The sequence below is a fragment of the Phoxinus phoxinus genome (genome assembly GCF_949152265.1).
Source record: "Phoxinus phoxinus genome assembly, chromosome: 2".
NCBI lineage: Eukaryota > Metazoa > Chordata > Actinopteri > Cypriniformes > Leuciscidae > Phoxinus > Phoxinus phoxinus.
The window spans coordinates 37,604,998-37,629,732 of record NC_136877.1 but is presented as its reverse complement, the minus strand read 5'-3'; the positions used below and the strand labels follow the sequence as shown (position 1 = coordinate 37,629,732).

The window sequence follows — 24,735 nt, the reverse complement described above, 5'->3', positions numbered from 1 at the left end:
GAAGCGTCAACTTTGTCAAAGAAAGGTAGAATAAGATTTGTGCGTAAAAAAGCCATACCGAATGAAAATATTCACTTATGCGATTGCTCTTCTTTTTTACATAAACCAATGTTCGGGTGATGATGTTTTACTGTGAATCTCTGCACGCACTTTCACCTCACTAACACCTCAGTTGCGGCAAAATGCAAATCCCGCTTATCAAATCCAATGAATTATGAATTGTCAGTCTAGCAGTTCTTTCATAAATACATAATATGGAGCGCTTTCCAAATGTGCCGAATGCATTGCAGGGGATTCCCGGCCTAGGACATCACCCGCATTCAGGCATCTCATTCGCAAAAGTGATCTATTCATTTTCAACTGAGGGAAATTATTGTGAGCACACATGGCCTCTCTCTGGCATTTGCATTCTCTCTCTCTCTCTCTCTCTCTCACACACACACACACACACACCAAATAACAGTGCTCAATTTACAATAATCCTTGTGACAATCAAACCACTCAAACCACTTTTCATAAATATATATATATATATCTGTTATTTATTTGCTGTATGAATTGACTGGTGAGAAACTGCTGTTCTTGGTCATGCGGTTGATTCTATTGGAAGGGGATATTAAAGGTAATTTCACTGTGAATATTTTATATTAAAATTTTATCAGAAAGTATGATAATACTGACCATTTTTTCATTATGGAATATCTTTATTGAAAAAAAAAAAGAAAAAAAAGAAAGTTTTTCAAGAAAGATTTATTATCAGTGTTGAAAACTGTTGTGCAGCTTAATATTTTTGTGGAATCCATGATACACCTCAATTTAAAAGTTCATAAAAAATAAAACAAATTGTAAGGATTCTTTGATGAATAGAGAGTTATTGATTTGAAATAGACATATTTTGTAACATTATAAATGTGTTTCCAGTCACTTTAATCAATTGAATGCATCCTTGTTTGATAAAAGTATGATTTTTTATGAACTTTTAAATGGAGGTGTATCATGGATTCCACAAAAATATTAAGCAGCACAACAGTTTTCAACACTGATAATAAATCTTTCTTGAGCAACTATTTAAAAAAAAAAAGTTTTTACAATAAAGTACGATTTTCCACAATTAAACAATTAGTATTCATACTTTCTGATACAATTTGAATATAAAATATTCACAGTGAAATTCCCTTTAATTTCCCCTTCCAATAGAAACAGCAGCAAGACCAAGAACAGCAGTTTCTCACCAGAGTGCACAACAATGGAAACACTGTCACAATCAGCAGTACGCTGTTAAACAAACTGTATTTCATCAAATAAACATTGGTCAGATTTTTGTGGAGTATGAAAGATACAGGCCCTTATGACAGCATTTTAACCTTTTGTGAATTCAGCATTACTTATGTGCGTCTAAACCTTCTGGGGCCTCATTTATTGTTGTGTAGAAAAAGATTAGCCGAAACCCTGCCTAAACACAATATATTAAAACTCACAGAAGCTGGCAAAACTGAAAATAGCTATGAGCCAAGTAGTGATTGTGCTCATTCTCTTCCCTTTCTTGAGGTCACGAACATCACGAAACACCCCAAACTCTCTATAAACCCATATGGCAAAACACCCCAGGGACAAATAACAACTGCCAACTTCACAGCTTCCATATCAACACGAGCCACTAATAGCAAATGACCAAACTGCATTCCAGTCTCAAGCTTTCTGAATCATTCTGATAGTAACAAAAACGTGACTTCTACAAAATAAACACAAAAAAAACATATCGTCATCATCCTTTATTTAAGATGAAATACTAATTTGAATATGAAATTAACGTATTACCAATGTTTTATAATGATACAGACAATAATATATCAACAGCTGCCATACATTTTGACTTTTCATATAACAATGTTGATCTGATGTATTCTGATTTTATATCCTCTATCTGTAGTATCCGTTTTCAACGACTTTCAAAAGGTAAGCACCGTTCATCAATTTACATACAATTTTCCAAAGTTGTTCACAATTACATTTCATATCTGAATAATTTTACACAGTCTGAGCCACAGTTTAGATATGTACTGTCAGTCAACTACTAAATTAGATAATTTAAATCTAAACAATAATAAATAAATAAATAAATATTGCACTTGCACAATTCAACTAAAAGCACCCTTGCTGGATAAGACACTAACTATAGCAAGCACATTCACATTAGGCAGCACATTTACTACACTTTGTCATTGACCGTTTCTTCCACATAAGGAATAATGTAGTACAATACAAATTTGCTAGGACTGAAGGCCAGTTCACACAAAGAACAATAACTAAAAAGAGAACTATAACAATATTAGCGTCCACACAATATTGACAATGTTCTGTTTATTCTGAGCATGCACTGCAGTTTTGTCATGTGCCGCTTTAAAAGCTCAAGCTCTTTCAAGCAGGGTGGATTCTGATTTTCTGTCATTGTTTTATCGTTCATAGGCTGGAAAAAAAACATTCTGAAAGTAATTACAGTGATATCGTTCCTCCCCCTACTGTTATCATAGTTGTGGTGTGGACTCTGCTATTCTTTATATTTAAACCGATTTATAGAACTATATCTTCATCAATCAAGTTATCGTTCTTGGTGTAAACGGGAAGTAAGAAAAGAATGACTGACCACACCAGTTATGCCTCTTATGATGGTGTTAGCTGTAATGCTGCCTGAAACATAATCATACACTGTTCGTCCGTTGACCAGACGGACTGGCCCCGACTGAGCCTGGTTTCTCCCAAGGTTTTTTTCTCTATTCTGTCACCTGATGGAGTTTTAGTTCCTTGCCACTGTTGCCTTGGATTGGATTTTGGCTTGCTTAGTTGGGGACATTTAGGCCTAATATTCAACAATATTATTGATCTGCCTTAGTGGACGATGAGGCAATTTTCTTCTAGAAACAAACTTTGTTGTATTATTTTCATGTTATCACTGTGAAGCTGCTTTGATACAATCTGTATTGTCATAAGTCACCTTTATATAGCGCTTTTTACAAGGAGTCAGAAATGACAAGGAGGCAGCTTCTCGCAATGCAAAATGGAGACGGTTGGATTGTTTTTCCCCCCGGTGTGGGCGTGGCCTAAATGCGCTCTCGCTCTATTGAAGCGCCAAACCTGATGACACAATTAGTGAGACGACAACAAACCACCACTTGCTCCACACACCTTGTCTTCGTTTTCTTTTCAAGAGAAGCCATGATCAAAATGAACACTAGAGATTGTTTTTGTTTTCTAGCCACCATTTCTATCCCACATGTAAATGCATCTCACATTACTTAACGTGTCATGGATTGATGATATAAAACTCCTGACGAGTCTTCTTGCGTGCGTCCGTTTATAACACGTCTTGACCTGGTACATACAGTCTGACGTTAAATGACAACTGACATCCCACAATGTGAGAAAAAGTTACGTTTTTTTATCGGTATCTTCAATGCATCCACGGTTTACTCTTGATAAACAAATTTTAACAATCACGTTCAATCAATAATATAGCTTAAAACTCATTTACAATGAAGAAAAACATGCGTATTGCACTATTTGTAACTTCTTATTGGTTATCATATTTAAGTATTGACTTACATTTACATTCTTAGGTGATAACTGATAAATACAAGTACAAAATACAAGACTAAAAGTCTAAATTTACCAACAGAATAAAAGCACATTTAAAAAAAAATTTTTTATTTTTTTAAAGTCTAGGTTAGAAAAGTGCCTATCACAAGTTAATACATTGTCGATGATGGGCGGAAACCTCATGCAGGGGTGGACAAAGTACACAACTTCCTTACTTGAGTAAAAGTACAGATACTACTGGTAAAATATTACTCCATTACAAGTAAAAGTTGTAAAGACAGATTTTTACTTAAGTAAAAGTACAGAAGTACTCATTTTTAAAAGTACTTAAGTATAAAAGTAAATGTCAATTCATTGTTTTATTATTGTTGCATTGTTGCATGTAATAACCAATTTACAGTACCTTATGCCTCTGAATCTATGCCTGCCTACCCTCATATCAATATCACAGTTATTTCTATAACACAGTTCCAGTAGTGGGATTGAATAAGTGTACTCAATAACGTCCACAATGGTTTCGGACACCCAAATGGCTGTTCCCAGTTTTTTTGGCTTTTAGTATGAATATGTTAGTCTTACTGTTATCTATAAGCTAGTGTGTTCAGAAACAATGACAAAATTTGCATTTAGAAGAGCAGACCAAACGTTGAAAATTAAAATCATGTTGATGTCAGAATCCAATGTCAGATTGACGTTAATCTCCAACGTTGGACAGACGTTGTATTGTGGTTGAAAATCGGTTGACGTCAGAAACCAACATCAGTCGAGTTCTGACGTCAACCAGACTTTCATTTCCAACCAAAATGCAACCCCTGCAACCAAAACCATCCCTGACGTTACTACTTTCTACTCAAGGACCTTGACAGAAATGTAGTGGAGTAAAAAGTACGATATTTGTCTTTCAAATGTAGTGAAGTTAAAGTAAAAGTTTCCAGAAAAAATAATACTCAAGTAAAGTACAGATACTCAAAAAGTGTACTTAAGTACAGTAAGTAAATGTAATTTGTTACTGTCCACCTCTGGCTTTTTTTCTTCATTAACCATTACTATTGGTCACACTTTACGTCTCTCTGTGGGTTTTGCAAATATTTAACAAATGAAAAGTATTAAAAAAGAGCTTGTGACTAAACCTCGTAACTACATTGGATCTTCAAACCGGCGGTAAAACCTCATAACTCCATTTGAATGACACATCTGAATGAAGTGTCACCATATATTGTGGACCGTCTCTGCTTGTTTGCACTGCAAGAGTAAATAAATAACTGGTTGTTTGAAAAAGTACAGCATTTAACAAATAAAAAAACTATATATATATTTATAAAGGCTAATGTCTTTGAGTGGCAGAGAAGAGTAATTACTGCCTTAACAGCCATTACAGCCTGTCCGTAGCACTTTGTCTTAAGTGACATGAGATTTTGGCCAAACAACAGAAAAAACTGAGCGCCCACATAGCTACAGTAAGCTTTATAACTGTAAGTTGATGAAAACGTCGTTCTAATGACGGACAAAACACATATATCCGAAATCCTCAAATTCAATTTGTGCTTGATATTGGTAAAATGTTAATAATAATGACACATGCAAGCGTCTGACTATAAAGCCACAATATCAAATATGCCAATGCTGTGTTTAACTATTTTAAAAATACTGGCCTGATTTCACAAACAGGGCTTAGATTAAGCCAGGATTAGGCCTTAGACATTTAGGTAGCTTTTATAAACGTGCCTTACTGGTGTGCATCTAGAGACAAAACAAAAGATATGTCAGTGATTTTAAGATATGTCAGTGCAAGTTGCTTTCAGTTAAAACAGCTCAAACATGCATTTTAGTCTGGGACTAGGTTTAAAGGGTAACTGTCGCCAAAATTGAACCTAGGCTCTTTTTGTTAATCTACCAGAGTCAAACATTTGTGTAAAAGCATAAATAGAATGGAAACGCCACTTTTAAGATGTCTGTGAAAACAGGGGATAGTGTTTTTTCCATTTCCTGGAAAGTAGCGTTTTTGGATATAAAAGGTTTCTATCCGACAGCAACGAAATGCTTCTTAAAGATTCATTACGTTCTAATTAACCAGCACTACAATAGTTATTTTGGCCTTAAAAAAACAGACCCTGACAAAAACAAATCCTTTCTAATCAGCGACTCCAATAAAACAAACATCTTCACCTGATCTGCAAACAACTGATATGCTTCCTTCCTAGTTTAGTTTGAAAACAGTCACATTTTTCACAGATGACAATTTCAGCTTGTCAAAAATGCACACACAATTTGTTTTATCATGCGTGTTGTTGAACTGGTATGGGCTTAATTCAATACTAACTATAAAATGTTTGATAATGTATAGGCCTAGATACTAGAATAAACCAAATTTAACCTAACTGCATTACTTTCATCTAAACTTCAAAGTTAGCTTTGTCAGAAAGTGCACCACAAAAAGGAATGAGGTATAGTTCGCTCCTCGGCCCCCAACATCTCCACAATATAATCATTGCTCTCATGTGCTATGTTAAAAGTGACTGGGCTTTGTTATGATTATCAACTGATTTAAAGATCCAAGCCACATAAACATTTCAAACAGCCTGGCTACCGCATATAGTGGTCTCTCTTAAAAGAGCCATAATCCTGCCATGGGTTCTAAACACAGCTCAGGCTGTGACGAACATTGGGCTGAAAATGCAATGAGTCACAGGTGGCTTGAAGAGAGAACTGGAGCCGTTTCTCACTCTGTGCAAGTGAAAAAGCCATGAGGCCATACGTGAGACACAGCACTGACCGGAACAACCGAGAAGAAAAAAAATTCACACATCACGACACTGTCGTGGGAGAAAAAACACAAAGAAATGTCTATTAGTTTACACTTTTTTTGCATAGCAATGAATTTAACAGGAGAACATGAAGTGGGATAACCCTGTTTACTTCAAATTGCACATGGCGTTTTTTCAAAACTGACAATGACCTTGCACTCTCACACTTTTGAGGTCTGTACAATATATTTAGTTTTAAATATAAATAATAAATATCTATATAATTTACCAGTACTAGACCTACTAAAAGTTGTGACAAATATAAAATGAAAATGTATTCCTATTAATAACAATGTTAAATGTTAATTAAAATAAAGTGCATTTGTTAAAATTAAGCTGAAGCAGTATTTTGAAAAAAATTATAATAAAAAGCTGTTCACGAGGTCCATAAATGGGATCGTGTGTGAGTATGAACCGAGGGGAAAGAGCTGAACTATCAGAAACAGTCAGAGAATCAGACTGAGACACCAGTGTCTCAATGTCACATCATGACTCAAACTGAAAAAAAGACCGAAAAGTTGCACAAAAACACCTATTTAAAATTCACTGTAAAACAACTATATTTCAATAAAAAAATGAGCACACATAGATGTCTGTGTTCAATGTGCAGCTTTGAAATGCACTTTTCCAGCTCCCTTTTGATTGGCTTAAGGCTTGAAATTAAGCACAGAAGGATGTCATTTTTTAGTAAAAATTTTTTTGTTTTTTACACATTCATGAATAAAAAAAAGCATTAGGGTAAATATAATGGCCTGATGACTCAATATTATTTGTTGTTCTGTGCATTCTAAAAAGGTCTCATCAATTTTCAAAACATTTGTCATTAGTAATGATGGCACACTGAACATAAATATTGAATGAGCACAAACAACAGACACACATTAGAATTAAATACTGTTGCAATTCAAACTAGGACAAAAGGGAGTACAGGCAAACTTAGCAAAATCCATTCGCTTTCATTCTAGTTTGATATTTTGCTTCGAGGTGTCCTTACAGATCCCCATGAGAGAGAACCGATGCTGCTCAGTAAGAACAGGTGCTTACAGGTCAAAATAAAGTCTGAAACTGGTCATACTGAAACCTCACTTCGTGAGCGTGACTGGAACGGTGCACTCATTCAAAGCACACTCAAAATCACTTGAAGCCCAAAGTGAATGCTTTATGTGCAAGCAAGTAGAGAAAGGACTAAACTCTTTATAATTAGTGTGGAAAACATGCATAGCTCATTCCAAATTTGAATTATGTTTTTACAATTCACTGAAATACTGCCTGCAGAAACAAGTCAGGATGACTACATGAAAACCCACAATGTTAGAGTATATTTACTTAGCCACACAGGTTTGATGACCTTGAATTTAGTGTTTAAACATGACCCTTTACCCTTGGCCAGGGCTGACTTTTTGGGCAATGTGAGCTTGAGGTTTCAAAAATCAAACAGCTGCAAGCACCATATCCTACTAAATGAACTAACAAAGTTTCCATATTTATAGAACTTGCAGATAACAAATTGCATGCGTCTAAAAAAAGTTAAATAAACTGTCTGCTTATTTTCCATTATGTCACACACACACACACACGCATAACATAAGCCAAATACTTTTGTTAAAACTTTTAACTTCGCACTAGAATGCAAAAGAAGAGTCAATCAACGGCAAACTTTTAAAACTCTATACTCTATTTACAGCACAGACACTGGGACGAGTGATACCCCACTTTTCACGTGTTTGAATCAATGATTAATAGCCTAGTGTATGTTTTTTTCTCCTTTTTTTCTTACTTCAGTACGAACACACCATTCTGACCAGCATTATAAGAGTGCTGTAATAACATCTTTTGGATCAAATGTAAACGCTTTACTGCGGTACTGAGAAGAGACCACAAGGAAATATGACTAAAACAGACATTTTCATTAAATGTGTTTTTGTAAATGGTTAAAAAAGGATTCCAAATATTTTAACAGAGTTAATATTTTAAACAAAACAGCCTGTTTTGGACTACTGAATCAACAAGACTTCACATAACTAACTAGGCCTAAAAGCAATTTGATCCATTTGAAACATCCCAAAATGTACATCATGGTCACTGTAAAATACCAAACAATTTTTAAACTTAAATGTTAAGGCAAAGAAAGAAAAAAAGCTCACTCCTCCATCACAGTGAAACAATCAAGCCTAAATAAATGTTGGAGCTATAGGCAACAGGTGACTGACACAACATTAAGACCTGGCCAAACAACAGTGTATAGCCTCCAAAATGCTAATACCGTCAAATCCATGATTTAAACTGTATGGATTGTTGCTCTGGACGTGTTGAGATTGTGTAGACCAAGAGTTTATTAGCCTAGCCTATGGATGTGTTCTGGTGAAGTGTGAGGAGTGTGTTTGTGTGGCTTAGGACTATAATTGTATGGGACCATTTGAAATGTCAGAAGTTTGATGAAGTGCATCATGAGCATGATGATGAGTTTTAAAGGTATGATGTGTGTTATAGTAAGGTATACATCAACTGGTTTATCATGATCAGTGTGTGCTGCTGATGAACAGCCCCTACCTGTTCTCTCGATATACAGGGCAGGGAAGGTCTGCGGGGCATCTTACAACTGCCATAATAACTGCTGGACGTCTCTCCTAAAGAAACACAGCTGGACCTTCTCCTGGGTCTGATGACGGGAACTTTCTCCTCCGTGTTAGGAATCCTGCCGGCTGTCTCCCTCGGTGGGTAATAGTGATCAAAACAAAGCGCCAGCAGAGAGCCGGAGACCCCCGCTACACACGCCAGCACCGGCCTGAGGGACGGAGACAGGCAGCCGAGGCTGGTGAAGGACAGCAGCCACACCAGGCTGGCGAAGACCAGGATCAGGACGCTGTGCTTAAGTTTAAGAGTGGGGATGAGAGTGAGCAGACCCACGCAGCCCAGCACAAACAGCAACCTGCCCATCATTTGCATCTGATGGTGCTCCTCTCCCCACTGCAACAAGCGCAAGACCATCAAATCCCCCAAGTAGCATGATGCTGGTAAGGACAAAAGCCAACATCTGCTGCTCTCCCTCTTCGTCCGCCTCAGGTAGAGGGTCAGAAAGAAATACGCGCAGCCGATGCTGAATAAAGGACTGATGGACTGTGAGAAATCAAAGAGGAAAGTCCGCAGATCCGAGACGCCGTGTTCACTCTGAAAGCTCTTCGAAATGAAACAGGAGAGCGCCAGAACCGCCAGCGCTCCCACGTAGAGAGCCGAGCCGCGGAATAGTTTGGACTTGAAAATATCCTCGTTGCAAAACCTGCAGACGTTGAATAAAAAGCCCCTCGGATGGTCTTGTTTTAACGGAGTGACGCAGCTCTTCACATAGCCGTTCCTGAAGCTCTCCGCGCTGTTTGCATTGCCAACAACACCATCGTGCTGTCTGATTTTACTGTGCAAAACCTCTCCGTCCTCCCGCACAGCCATGTTGTCCTCCTTCCGTGCTCTTTAAACTTTCATTCCTTCGAAATAAATCCTCCGTGTGTCAACGTTTCACTACATGACGGCAAACGCGCTCCATGGTCACTCAAACGTGCTCAGGCATTTTGGCCAGGAGGAAAAGAGGCTGAAATGTTGTTGTTTTTTAGCAGACTCGAGCTCTATGTCGCCGTCTAGGTGCGACAATTTGTAACAATGACTAGAGCGCGAGACACAGACGCGCGCGCTCTCTGCAGCGCAGCCAAACCGCGCGCACCTTCAATGTCTGTATTTTTTCATTTTAGTCAGATTTACTACCGTTATTGCAATATTTAAACAATACTATAGACGGCTAAGTTATACACATATATTATATGTAGAAAGTTGCGTATCTTAAGATCTAAAACGGGAGCTTGTGAGTGTGTCCTATATTAGATAGGCTATAGCCTACTTCTGAGTCATGTGTAACGTTATGCCTATAGCTAGGCTAGGCTACACATTAATTTTCTTTACTGTTTGTTTATAGTTATACGATTCTAGCATATAATTAAGCTAGCCAGTATTTAGTAATGTAAATAGTATTGAGTATTCTCTGCCATTCGCGTTTTCCGCCGTTCATGAGCCAAAAGGCCCTTATGGTTTAAATGCATAAGCACCACAAGAGGTCACTAACATAGACATTATGCTACAGCTAAGTTGTCTTGTTTCTTACAAATGGGGGTTCCAGAATCTCAGCCAACCCAACCCCCTATTAAAATGCTGTCTTACACTGCAAAACACATCATTATTATATTATGATAATTTTGGTTGAGTCTCTCGATTCAATTTGCATTCTGTGCAATGTCATCTATTAAAAAGCAACAAAATAAACCAAATATGATATTACCAAATATCAACCAAAGATATTAACCACATAATGGTGACACTTTATAAGGTTTCATTTTTAAACAGTTTACTGCACTAGAATGAACAATGTTAGCAATATTAACAATATTTATAATTTTATAATCTTAATGTTAATCAACATTTACTAATACATTTTTAAAATCAAAGTTGTATTTGTTAACATTATAGTTAGTTCATGAACTAACATGAATAATTTTATTTTTATTAAATTAAATTAACAAATATTAATAAATGCTAAAATGTATTATATTGTAACGTTTTAGCCAAAAACGTTTTATATTTTTAGAGAAATTCCTTCTTGCCAATGGATCAGTCCACAGAGCCCCTGTACATTCATGAACGTGTTAGAACATACATTACCTTATCCCTTTCCGGTGTTATTTTTAGTTATCAAACAACTGTAGCAACATTCATTGTTAATACAGAAGCTTTTATTTTTGCAAGACAGAACTGACCTTAAGATTATACGATTAAAGTATAGAAAATGGGGGCATAAATGGCCTCATGATCCTTTTGTATTTGTTCAGTCAACCTCTTTTTCTATTTCCTAAAAAACGTATTGTAAAAAAGGGAAAGTCCCTCCAATGCCAATGCTTAGGTAAAAAGGAGCTGTATTGTGAAGAGTCTTTCCCTTAACGCGTAAACACAAGGAATGGTTTGTTTAATGTTCTTAAAATGACTCACGTTTGTAAAAAGATCCAGATATGAGTTTATGAAAAAGTAATATATTTATTCCATATTGATGAACAAGAACAATTCATGCATTTGGCTGGAAAATTGTTTTGAAATTGTGGTTCTCGCATTATGGTTCAATTATGATCTCAAAAGATGGAGACTAATGCTGGTTCCATAATGCATTGAAATTGACCTCATTTACTTCACTTCTGTGCTGCAATCCCCACAGCTATCTTAAGAGCTTTTCCATGATTCCAACTGCGTAAGTGGTCAATAAAACCACCAGTGATTCTCATGTGAAGATCTACTGTATCTTCCAAGTTTTTATGGTGAAAAGCAGTTCAGCATGAGCCTATGACATGATATTCATACACAAATGTATGCACTCTTAAAAAAAAGTCTGTAAAGGCTTCAGTGTAGGCCTGTGTTGATATGAAGGAATTTTCCATATCGATTATTCAAGTATTTTGAATTGCGCATTGTATTGTGTTGTGTTTTAGGGTTAAACTAAATGTCTGTAGAAAATTGCCTGTATTTTAGGTTTATTTCTTACAGTGTGAAGAAAAAAATGTTACATGGTAAATGTTGGCTATATATATATATGGCCTAACATTTAATATTACAATATTATTCTGATTGTTAAAACAATGAGAGAATATTTGAATATTTAGATTAAATGGTAAATATAATAGAGAACTAAAATGCTACTGAAAATCTTCTTAGTGTAGATAATCTCAACAGGCCTGTCTTTTGGCCAAGAGACTTTAGAGATAGAAGAGACAGAATATTTTATAAATGTATTTTTATTAGCCATTACTGTTTCGTGTATTGTTTTAGTATCAATGAGATTTGTATTAATATTTTGAATTACTTTTTGTTTTTATATATTCCATTTTAATTTTAAATAAAGTTTTTATACATTTTTAATTTGTTTTTGTCTATATGGTTTTTATTAGGGTCTTTTTTCTGGTTTAGATTTAGCTATTTTAGTAGGCTATCAAGATAAATCTAATTGAAATGTTGCCTTGACGATAGATTATTTTATTTCAGTTTACGTTGATTTTATTTACAGCAGCTAACGAATTTTAATTTATTTATTTTTTATAATAACCTTCAGATCAACGAAGCTTATACTATCGAACCTTTTCACAACAAATATTAGGCTTTGTTTTTTTTCCTTACACATATTGACTAACACAAGGCAAATTAAGAATATCATCCAGTATAAACCAGTAGAACATAACCTCAAACAGACGCACACCACAGCCACGAAGGTAATCGCTGCAACAAACTTTCGCGTTTGCGTAACCGTGTAATGTGATCCCTCTGGCTCTCTGTAGTATTGATGTGGCCAAGTCAGTCAGGTTCCACGTCACTCGGAAGGATCGGAATCTCTCCAGACACGGATGCGCATACAGAAGAGACAGACCTGAGACCTATTTGAAAGGTAATAAATGAACAGCTTAACAAGAAAGCACATTCATAAAAATCGAATTTATTGTTTTTTTAAGCCACAGACAATAATCACCGGTTGTCTGTGTTCGTTTTTATCACAGACTGTTAGCGTGCTAGCTGCTACTGCAGCAGTGATGTCGATTGATCACGCAATCAGTAATATAACTGTGTCATCTATATGCGTTAGACAGAAGTGCTGATATTAATACGTTTCGTGTTTATAATACATGCACAACATGGTACAAATCGGCCTTTTGTTACGGCTGGCTCAGGGTTTTCAAACTAGCTGCTAATTCAGTGAATCCCAGTGCTGTCGTAGACCGTGAGACTTCTGACGATATTGGTAAAAAAAATATTTGTTAACAGGATAGATAAACTCCAAAACATTAGATTTGTCAACATTAGTTGAATGTATAGTTGGGCTCTGCTTTACGTAGCACATATACCGTCTTAGTAGTAACTTATCATGGTGTAGGTGTTCTTTGACGTGCAAGATACGTGAGAAGAGGTAGCTGCTAGACATTTTACATATAAAACTTATGGAAATAGTATTAAAACGATGTAACTTACATAAGGTGACTCCAGTTATAACAGTCTTACAGAAAATGGGTTTTATTCTACATGATGCTGGTAGTCCTTCATGGGCACCACCAAGTTGACATTACATGTCCTGCTGTGACATGGAATTGAGTTACTTCTATTAAAAATGTTTATTTGTATAGCGCTTTATTTGAGCCAGTGCTCAGGCTACTTAATGTGCATGAATAAAAGTACCAAACAATATACATAATTTTAACAAAGTTGTTACATTAAACACAACATTATAGACTGCATTTCAAATGCTTGTTTTGTTTTGTTTATGGTATTAAATGACTATTCACTTGAACTTTTACTAATGTATTTTGTAACCTTTGTTTTAGGAAACCTCATAGGCATTCTGTCTGAGTGGAGTCTCGTGAAGGGAAGAAGAGCTGACATCATGACAGCCGCGGAGAATGTGTGTTACACCCTCATCAATGTCACCAATGACTCTGAACCTCCATCGGAAGTCAGCTTAAAAGCTGATTTGGGTAATATACATGTGTAGTAATTTGATATTAACCCCTTTTTCATGCACATTAATGCACACTATCGCTTTAAAAGTTTGGGGTCGATTGATATTTTAAATGTTTTTGAGAACAGTCTCTTGTTGCATTTATTTGATGAAAAATACAGTAAGAACAATAATATTAGTATCAAATATTATTACAATCTAAAAATAATAATGTTCCATTTTAAATATTTTAAAATGTAATTTATTCCTTAGCTACATTTTTCAGCAGCCAATACTCCAGTTTTTAGTGTCACACAATCCTTCCGAAATTGTTCTAATATGCTTTGATTGATTAAATGTTCAAAAGAACAGCATTTATTTTAAACCTAAATCATTTAGAACAGTCTTGACTGTCATTCTTGATCAATGTAATGCAAATGCATCCTTGCTGAATAAAAGTTTTGACCCCAACATTTTGAAAGGTGGTAAATGTGGGGGTTAAAATGCACCCTAACAGTTTTCCTCTTTTATTTTTGTCAAAACAGAAAAGGGAGAAATCAAAGCCAAGACCGAGGCTTTGAAGAAGGTCATCATCATGATCCTGAATGGAGAGAAACTGCCAGGCCTGTTAATGACCATCATTCGGTTTGTGCTGCCTCTGCAGGACCACACCATTAAGAAACTACTCCTAGTTTTTTGGGAGATTGTTCCCAAAACTACTCCTGATGGCAAACTTCTTCAGGAGATGATCTTGGTCTGTGATGCCTACAGGAAGGTAGGCATGAAATATGGAGCTATAATGTGTATTGCTTATTGTGAGGGTATATTGTGTCTATTTCTTTGTTGAAATATGCCATTGTGTTATGCATCTGTAGGATCTCCAGCATCCCAATGAGTTCATCCGTGGCTCTACCCTGCGCTTCCTGTGCAAGCTGAAGGAATCTGAGCTGCTGGAGCCCCTTATGCCAGCGATCCGCGCCTGTCTGGAACACCGTCACAGCTACGTACGACGCAATGCAGTCCTGGCCATCTACACTATCTACAGGTGTGTTGATGGATATTTGTGTGCACAAGTGAGAGACAAACATCAGAGACCAATTTCATATTTATTTATTTATTTTATTTTTTATAGGAACTTTGAGCATTTGATCCCAGATGCTCCTGAGCTGATTCATGATTTTCTTGTAAATGAGAAAGATGCAAGCTGCAAGAGAAATGCTTTTATGATGTTGATTCATGCAGATCAGGTATACACAGTCTGATTAATAATAACAATTATTATTTTATATTATTTTTGTTACAAGAATGAATCTCATGAAGCTAAGTAGCTGTTCTTTTAATATATTTTTGCAGGATAGAGCTCTGGACTACCTAAGCACATGTATTGATCAGGTGCATACTTTCGGAGACATTCTACAGCTCGTCATTGTGGAACTCATTTATAAGGTGAGGTGTCTATTCATATCTTAAAATAATAATTATTTAACCCACAGAGACCCAGTGTAGTAGAATTGCTTTGTAAGTATAAAGCAATTAAATATTGAATTTTCTTTAAATATGGGTAAACACAACAGTTGCTGACACTCTAATATTGATCACAACAACAGTCACACAAAATGTCACCAGCCAGCTGACACAGTATTAGAACAAATTTATCTATTTGCAAAACAAGTATTTGATATGTAATATTTTCTAATATTTCTTAATTTCTTATTCCAATTTTATCAAGTGTTTTCTGAGCTGTTTCGTCATTATTGTCTCAGTGAAAAAAAAAAAGAATTATTGTCTCAATGATATTACTTTTATATACGTTTACTATATTACATTTAATATAAGCTTTGCTTGGAATTTAAAATGGTCAAATAGTGACATTTATTAACTTTTCATGGCCGAATTGTGTTAAGAATTCAAAACTTTTTCAATTACCATATAGTGGTTAAATTTTGCAGCCTTAAATTCTCAGCACTGCATTTTTTATGTAACATTTGGCTTCTTAAACGCTTGAATAAGGGTGAAAGAATACATCATGAATATCAATGTGTTTTTACTAACCCTAATGTCGTCCTAAAGCTGTATTTTAAAAAAAGAACATTACTTGTTTTTATGTGTAACAACAGTTCATGGTGACCATGAGCTGTTAAGCTCTAAAGGGACAAAAACACAATGAAGGTGGTCCAAACAATTTTTGTGCTATAATCCACATTTATTGATGAACTACTCTTTTAAAGAACTGCTGTCATCAACAGCACAGTTATTCCTCATGCTTAATTAATTAAATGCTGAGCTCTTCAGCATTATGCTGTGTATGTATGCACACTGCATATTATCCGGTGGTCTAGATCAATGTTTCCCAACCTCTCTTTTTTTTTTGGTGACGGCACAGTTTTGACTAAAAAATCCCACGGCTCATCACTAAGCACTAAAATAACAAAATTGCACAACATGCATTGCTTCAAATGGCATATTCAAATTCGATATTACATTAAAAGTAGTAATTAAATGAAACGTGACTAGTATGCCAGGACGCAGGGGTTGGGAATCACTGGTCTGGATTATAGAAAACAGTCTTCTCACTGTGTCTATTTTATATCTCTACATTTGTTTAGGTCTGCCATGCCAACCCATCAGAGAGAGCTCGTTTCATCCGTTGTATATACAACCTACTGCAGTCATCCAGTCCTGCTGTAAAATATGAAGCAGCTGGAACTCTGGTTACTCTGTCCAGCGCTCCCACCGCCATCAAGGTACAGTGTCTAACACCAGGGTTGTTCCCATATATAAGTTTTCTGCATGGTAGGAAATAAAGTGGAATGACATTGGTTGAATGTTCTTTGTTTCAGGCTGCTGCTCAGTGCTACATTGATCTGATCATTAAAGAGAGCGACAACAACGTGAAGCTCATTGTTCTGGACCGGCTGATTGAGCTGAAGGAACACCCCACACATGAGCGTGTGCTGCAGGTACACATGAGTTCATCACCTCTTTTGGAGCCATTCGTTCCACAAATGAGACCAGTAACAGGACGTTTGGTGCTTTGTTCTGCTCGTAGGACCTTGTGATGGATATTCTGAGGGTTTTGACAACTCCCGATCTTGAGGTCCGCAAGAAGACCCTACAGCTGGCCTTGGACTTGGTGTCATCCCGCAATGTGGAGGAGGTGTGTGACGAAATGCCATTTAAAGGAATAGATAGTCAGGATTGTCATCATTTATTCATGTCGTTTCAATCCTGTATGACTTATTTTCTTAAGTGGAACACAAAAGGAGAAATGTGGAAGAATCTATTGGCCACTCTTTTCCATGTAATGAAAGTGAACAGGGACTGTAAACGGCCAAAAAGAACCGTAAAAGCACTATAAAAGTAGTCTGTATGACTTAAGGGGTGGTCACACCACTTTTCATTCCATTGACAAATGAAGGAGACCGGAAACACAAGCTCATGCAAAGAAGTTTCACATTTTGCTGCGTTCTAAAGGTCAAGTTTAGTGGACAAGTTTGGTTTGCATCACGTTGATTTGACCAATAGAATGATACGTCATGACTCGACCTCTTTGCTAAATTAAAAAAAGTACACAAACTGTAAAGCTGCTGGTTTGTGACGTCATATCTCGTTTATTGCATGGTCCAAAGCAATTTCGCATACTCAAAGTCTAGTGTAAAAGCTCCATAATTTGCCATTCTATTACTTTATTAGTGCTTTTTTTCTTAGTTTGTCGCTTGACATCCTGGATCCCGTTTTCTCTTTTTATATGGAGAAATAAGATCAAGAAGATACAATGTACAAAATCAAAGTATTTTATACAATGACAAATAATTACTATTAACTAATTTCACTGAACTATTAAAGCGAAGTGCCTGAATTGTTATTTTTCTGCAGCTGGTTATAGTGCTAAAGAAAGAAGTCATCAAAACCAACAATGTGACAGAGCATGAAGACACAGACAAGTACAGGCAGCTGCTTGTTCGCACTCTCCACTCGTGTAGCGTGCGCTTCCCTGACATGGCAGCCAATGTCATCCCTGTGGTACGTCTACTGACTGAACACTCAGAATGCTTTTTTACAGTTAAATTATTTCAAAATATACTGTACTAGAAAAGAAATTGAAGTTACACACTTCACTAGATCGGTGGACTATTTAACTTTTACTATGAAAACATCTAGCCCTTTTCTCTTAAATTCACTTCTTGTGTTTTGTGTGGCCACAGCTGATGGAGTTCCTGAGTGACACTAATGAGGCGGCCGCAGCCGATGTGCTGGAGTTTGTGCGTGAGGCGATTCAGAGGTTTGACAACCTTAGACCTCTCATCATTGAGAAGATGCTGGAGGTTTTCCACGCCATCAAGACGGTCAAGTAAGAGATGCTTTCTAACTGCTTCCTTAGAAGTTTGATAAATCCAATTACATAAATCATCTGTATATGAAAACTTAATTGGTGTATCATTCTAGACCGCTTGATAGTACTTTGTCCAGTTTAGTGTTGTAAAGGGGATTGTGATGCATTGCAGTGATTTTTAAAAAGGACTTTTGTGTTGCAGGATTTACAGAGGAGCTCTGTGGATCTTGGGTGAATATTGCAGCACTAAAGAGGACATCCAGAGTGTCATGACAGAAGTCCGTCGATCTTTGGGAGAGGTCTGTAGTGCATCAAATTGAATCGCTTTCTCACATCCAAAGCTTGTCATTAAAGTGTCATGAAAATGTGTCATGAAGGTGTCACTTGTCTGAAACAAGGCATAAATGAATTCGGACAACTGAAATGTCAAATGAATTCTTTCAGAGTGATATTAACCATATCAAGGCAAATTAAATTGAGTGGAAGGCTCAAGCGTTAAATAGTGTTGCAATGCAAAATGCGGTGAAATAAGGACATAAATATGTTATTGTATAATACAATTTTAATATTCTATATTCAGGGTTCACATGGTTCTGGAAATATTTGGGAATTTAAAAAATGTGATTTCCAGGTCTGGAAAGTTCTTTAAAATTACTATTTTAATAGGTTATGAAAAGTTCTACAGATGGTATAATACTAGAAAACTGTTTATTTGGATAGAAACTATTATTGCGAGTGTGAATGCTGTAAAAAAAAAATTTTTAATCCTTATTCAGTCACAAGTGACTGGAAAAGTCATGGAAATTAATTTGTCAGAAACTGTGAGGCCCCTTAAAAAAAACAATTCTACTACTACTATATTAATATAATACTGTTAGTTATTTATCAAAATATGCAGTTTTATAGAAAACAATAGTGTGAATGATACAGTGCACAATATACATCTAAAACTGAGATACAGCTGACTCTTTAAATATTAGCAAAATTGCGATTAACATCCTCTATAAATGTCTCTACACCTTATAGTGCTTTCAAACATTAAATAGTTTTATGTTATGTCTTCTTATTCAGATACCAATCGTGGAGAATGAATTGAAGAAGGAGTCTGGAGAGGTGAAACCTGAGGAGGAGATGACTGCAACTCCAGCTCCTAAGCTGGTGACAGAAATGGGCACCTACGTCACTCAGAGTGCCCTGAGTAGCAGCAGGCCATCCAAGAAAGAAGAGGACAGGTGATTATCTCCCCTTACAGATACATTATGGAGATAGTCCTCCGTATTACATCTCTAAAATATCCCTTTATATTCTGTAGGCCTCCTCTAAGGGGTTTCCTGATGGATGGAGACTTTTATGTTGCTGCCTCATTGGCCACCACCCTCACCAAAGTGGCCCTGCGCTATGTTGCCCTTGCCGAAGACAAAAAAAGACAAAATGTAAATTAATTTAAAAACTCCTAATTCCATGAAAAGTAACTAAACTGTCAATTTAATTATTCATGTGTCTAATTGTGGTAGAATAAATGTTATTTTGCTGTTTTTAGTCCTTTGTGGCAGAGGCCATGCTGTTCATGGCCACTGTGCTCCATCTGGGCAAGTCGTCTCTACCCAAGAAGCCCATCACCGATGATGACGTGGAACGGATCTCGCTGTGCCTTAAAGTCCTGTCCGAATGCTCACCCCTCATGAACGACATCTTTAACAAAGAGTGCCGCAGATCCCTGTCCCATATGCTCACTGTAAGACTGGAGGAAGAGAAACTATCTCAGAAGGTATATATAATGTTGGAAAATGTCTTAAAGATGAAAAGATCATAATTTGTGACCATGATATTGAATGATGTTGTTGTTCTTGTTTTATCAGAAAGAGTCTGAGAAGCGTAACGTGACTGTTCAGGCGGATGATCCGATCTCCTTCATGCAGCTGACCGCTAAGAGCGAGATGGCGTCCAAAGAAGATCAATTCCAACTCAGTCTGCTGGCCGCGATGGGCAATACTCAGAGGAAAGAAGCCGCAGACCCTCTGGCTTCTAAACTTAATAAGGTATTTGGAGGATTTTATTTATATCTTTTTTAATCTGTACAAGCCGTATTTTTATGATAGTGACACAATTGGAAAGGTTGCTTGTAGTTTGTCATCTTTTACCACCAGAGGGCATGTTGGTTCATCTGGTGGGAATTGTAACACTAAAATGTCACATCAGACGGGAGCCTCAAGAATGTTCCGTCCATTTACAGCATCTCACAATATAATAGTTCCATACTTCAGCAAAGCATTGGAATTGCTGTTGTTTTGATCTTTTTTATTACAATGTATTAATAGCTTTTATATTTTTTGTGCATTTGTTTATCAGTTAGATTACCATGACTAGTGGTTCTCAACCTTTTTGACTCCAAGACCACAGCAATATTTGAAGCCCCCCTTCCAATATATGCTAATAGCTTTGCTCTTGTACATCAGCTGTAAGTTTTGTTTTCGGTGCTCATTTTAAATGTACAGAAACTAGGAGTGTCCATATTTTTTTTATTTTTTTTTAAGTAACTAAAATAATTATAATTAAAATACATACCTTTTCTAATTCCAGAAGTTTTAAAAGCTGAATGTTCTTCAATGATCCAACTCTATTTAACATTAATTTACATGATTTTTCCAGGTCCAGAAATGGCAATTTTAAACTTAGGCTACCTCATATATCCAGGGCGGTAGGGAAGAAATGCTATTGAGCTAGTGAGTTAAAATATGAACTTTTTATTTTTAGCTTTTATCGCTTGTTTTGTCTCGTTTTAAAACATTTTAGGTTATCTTGAGGCCCCATATTGGGCCCTGGCCCTGTGGTTAAAAACCATGTCCTAGACTGAACCATCTCATGTTTTCCTCCAGGTCACCCAATTGACTGGTTTCTCAGATCCAGTGTACGCAGAAGCTTATGTACATGTCAATCAGTATGACATCGTCCTGGATGTCCTGGTTGTTAACCAGACTAGCGACACCCTACAGAACTGTACCTTGGAGCTGGCAACACTTGGTACAAGTTGTTCCTTTCATCCATAAAAATAATTTGTTAGTGTGTTTTTGGTGTATGTTTTACTGAATGTATTCCTCAAACCCCAGGTGATCTTAAATTGGTTGAGAAACCATCTCCTCTCACATTGGCACCTCACGACTTTGCCAACATCAAAGCTAATGTGAAAGTGGCCTCCACAGAGAATGGCATCATATTTGGAAACATAGGTTTGTGGACTATATGTAGATATCCTAATTTAAACCTGTACTATTTTGTTATTGAGGTAGGACCTAGAATCACTTCAATAATCAAAAACATATATTTTGCAGTATATGATGTATCAGGAGCAGCCAGTGACAGAAATTGCGTAGTTCTCAGCGACATTCACATTGACATCATGGACTACATTCAGCCGGCCTCCTGCACAGATGCTGAGTTCAGACAGATGTGGGCTGAATTTGAGTGGGAAAATAAGGCAAGTTTGGGAACTGGTGAATTCTTTGTGGATAACTGCTACGTTAATCTCCTTTCTGCTTGCTGGAATTTGTTCTGTTTTGTTTCCACACAGGTTACCGTCAACACCAACATCACAGATCTGACCGAGTATCTCCAACACATTCTTGGCTCCACCAACATGAAGTGCTTGACCCCAGAGAAGGTACAATACTCGCTTGATGAGAAGAGTAAACGCACTGCTGGGCACATTACTTACAATTTGTAGTCGGTTACTGATTCCAAATTACATGACAGTTTTAGTTAGTAATATAATCCATTACATTACACATTTAAGGTCATTATAATCTGGCTACTTTTTGATTACTTTGAGATTACTTTTCCCCTAACTTGTTTATCACATTACTTTGAATAGGATAATATTTTACCATGGAAGTTACAAAAATAATTTCCATGCTTTATCTACAACATGAAGTGCAATAAAAATTACATTACGTCAGGGTTTCCCAGACTGGGGTTTGTGATGGAACTGAATTAAACTTGTGAGTTTAAAAAAAAAAGTATGAAATTTAAGTGAATTTGTATATTTTAATTAGTTTGAAATACTAAAGTCTTCCAAAGACCATGTTAAATGACTCACTGAGTGATAATTCAAATAAATGTGTTCGTCAGGAGCTGATTAGATATGCAATGTTGAGAAAACACTTCTTAAAGGTCAGATGATTTCTGTAAATCCAGTGATCTGCTGCGTGATTCAGTTTTCAGTGATCAGATCGTGTGCAATTCCACAAACCTGGAAGACCTTCTGAACGTGTATATAAGCAGCTTTTTAAGAAAGGGAAATGTAAAACAAAAAGTAATTGAGAGAATCAATGAATTATGAATCATTTACTGCCATTGTGAGAATAACATGTAATCAATAAAAAAAGTAATGTAGTCCTATTACGAGTATTTTAAAATGTAATATAATCTAATTACAAGTAACTTAATTTTTTGGAATCTTATTACGAAATCCAGATTACATGTAATCAGTTGCTACCAAACACTGAGTAAACCCCTCTATGATTTAATAATACATTTACATTCATATCTAAAAAAAAATCTTTTGTAACTCAGGCCCTGTCCGGTATCTGTGGCTTCATGGCAGCAAATCTGTATGCTCGCTCTATATTTGGAGAGGATGCCCTTGCAAACGTAAGCATCGAAAAGCCAATCCACATGGGACCTGATGCCCCAGTCAATGGACACATTCGCATCCGAGCCAAAAGCCAGGTGATTTTTTTTTTTACTCTTTGCACCGGTTTAATTAATAGGCATTTGGATCTTTATAGTAAATACTAAATGCTGGATTAGCATTTGTGTGCCTACATGCATGGATAATGTTTTATAATATCTGTAATGGATTTAGTAACTTCTTTTATAACTTGTTTTTTTATCCTGATGTGCCTTTGTGTGTTTTTTGAATCTCCATATGTGATGTTTTACTGCATGATTGATAACTCCTCTTTGTTGTTTTTTTCAATAGGGTATGGCTTTGAGTCTGGGTGACAAGATCAACCTCTCTCAGAAGAAGTCTCACTCGTAAAATTCAATGACTGAGGCCATCCAGTCAAAGGGCGAGATTCGACTAAAAAGCGTTACGGTTATCCTACGTCTTGTCTTTTTTTCGCTATCGCTTGTTTGTGTCCCTCCAGACTGCCGTACACATGCAGTGCTTTGTGACCAAGCTCTAAGCTCTTCAATCCCATAAAATATGTCTAAAGGGGATTATTTTGACATTTTCTACCAACACGATTCTTAACTGCTCTAAAAGGGATTGACCCTGTTCATCTGTAATCATGTTTCAATAAACATTGCACACCATATACCACGAAAGCGTTTTTATTCTCTTGTTGAACGAATAGTGTTACAATGACCCTTTTTTATGAATTGGGTCACTTGTAAGTAAAAGAACAGTACTGCCCTCAAACTACAGTTGACACAACAAAGGATGTGTTCTCTTGAAGAAAATCTTCTGGAATCTTGAGAATTTGTTATGGTCTCCTGCCTCTTAGATGACTTGGACTCATAAGACTTGTGGTCAGTCATAACTTTCATGTCTACGTAATGCATAATAATATTAAGGACGAAGGCGTCAAGGTCATGGCTTTGCCCTGAGTTGATAAGGAGCCAGAATAAAAATAAAAATGTGTTTTGAAAGAAGGGTCCAATACTTACCATTTGTATTTATTTGATTAAAAATTCAGTAAAAACAGCAATATTGTGAAATATTATTACATTTTAATAAAACCTTTTTCTATTTGTATGTATTTTAAAATGTAATTTATTCCTGTGATGGCAAATCTGAATTTTCAGCATCATTACTTTAGTCTCTAGTGTTACATGATCCTTCAGAAATCAATGTAATTTCTGATTTGGTGCTCAAGAAATATTTCTTATTATCAACGTAGAGCCTCTAATGGGACATTGTGATGGAAAAAATGTGAGATGGGAGGAATTTTTTTTACAATGCTTTTGCATTTGCTCTCAAAAGTTTTGCATTCCCTCGAGAAACTGTTCGCTCGCAAAATGGTTTGTTGAAGAACGCAAAACATTTTGCACGAGGTTTTCGAGGAAACGCAACACCATTGACAATTTTGAGAGGGTTCAAAAGAACAGCATTTGTATGAAATAGATATCTATTGCAACAATATAAATGCCTTTTTTGATCCATTTATTGCATCCTTGCAGAATGAAAGTATTATCTGACCCCAGACTTTTAAACGGAAGTGTATGTAGTCACTGCATTCACCTGGTCACCAGTCATTGTCTCATAAAGTGCAGTGGGAGCAGTTTTTGATGTAAATGATACATTAGATCTAAGTAGCTTCCAGGTTCATGCAGAGTGGGAGAGATGGGTGTGAAAAGCGCTGATGTTAGTATATGCAAGTCATGCATTTAATTCCATTATTCTTTATAAGGAACATTACATTACTCACATAAAAATGATATTAACGGAGTTTTATGAGTTTCCCAGATTTATATTGTTATACATGTAATAAAATAAT

The 24,735-nt window shown here is 36.3% G+C and overlaps 2 protein-coding genes across 3 annotated transcripts in view; one reads left to right on the top strand and one right to left on the bottom strand.

The window, feature by feature from the left end:
- The window catches only part of pde3b (phosphodiesterase 3B), a 56,780-nt gene extending 46,764 nt beyond the window's left edge, over positions 1-10,016 (bottom strand). For both annotated transcript variants that reach the window (XR_013800523.1, XM_079638040.1), the window contains exon 1: positions 8,949-10,016. Coding sequence is in view for 1 of the 2 variants with exons in the window: in XM_079638040.1 (XP_079494166.1) it covers positions 8,949-9,842 (894 nt within the window). In the remaining variant the exon portion in view is untranslated. The remainder of the gene's footprint in view (positions 1-8,948) is intronic.
- Positions 10,017-12,626: 2,610 nt separating this feature from the next.
- Positions 12,627-23,553, top strand: copb1 (COPI coat complex subunit beta 1). Its single transcript, XM_079591403.1, has 22 exons — positions 12,627-12,861; positions 13,790-13,939; positions 14,448-14,677; positions 14,778-14,947; positions 15,035-15,149; positions 15,256-15,348; positions 16,509-16,646; positions 16,743-16,862; positions 16,952-17,059; positions 17,779-17,925; positions 18,108-18,253; positions 18,438-18,534; positions 19,307-19,467; positions 19,548-19,668; positions 19,776-20,003; positions 20,095-20,274; positions 21,112-21,256; positions 21,343-21,462; positions 21,565-21,710; positions 21,804-21,893; positions 22,805-22,960; positions 23,214-23,553. The coding sequence occupies exons 2-22, from the start codon at positions 13,849-13,851 to the stop codon at positions 23,271-23,273; spliced, it is 2,862 nt and encodes a 953-aa protein (XP_079447529.1). The 5' UTR covers positions 12,627-12,861; positions 13,790-13,848; the 3' UTR covers positions 23,274-23,553.
- The last annotated feature ends 1,182 nt before the right edge of the window (positions 23,554-24,735 follow it).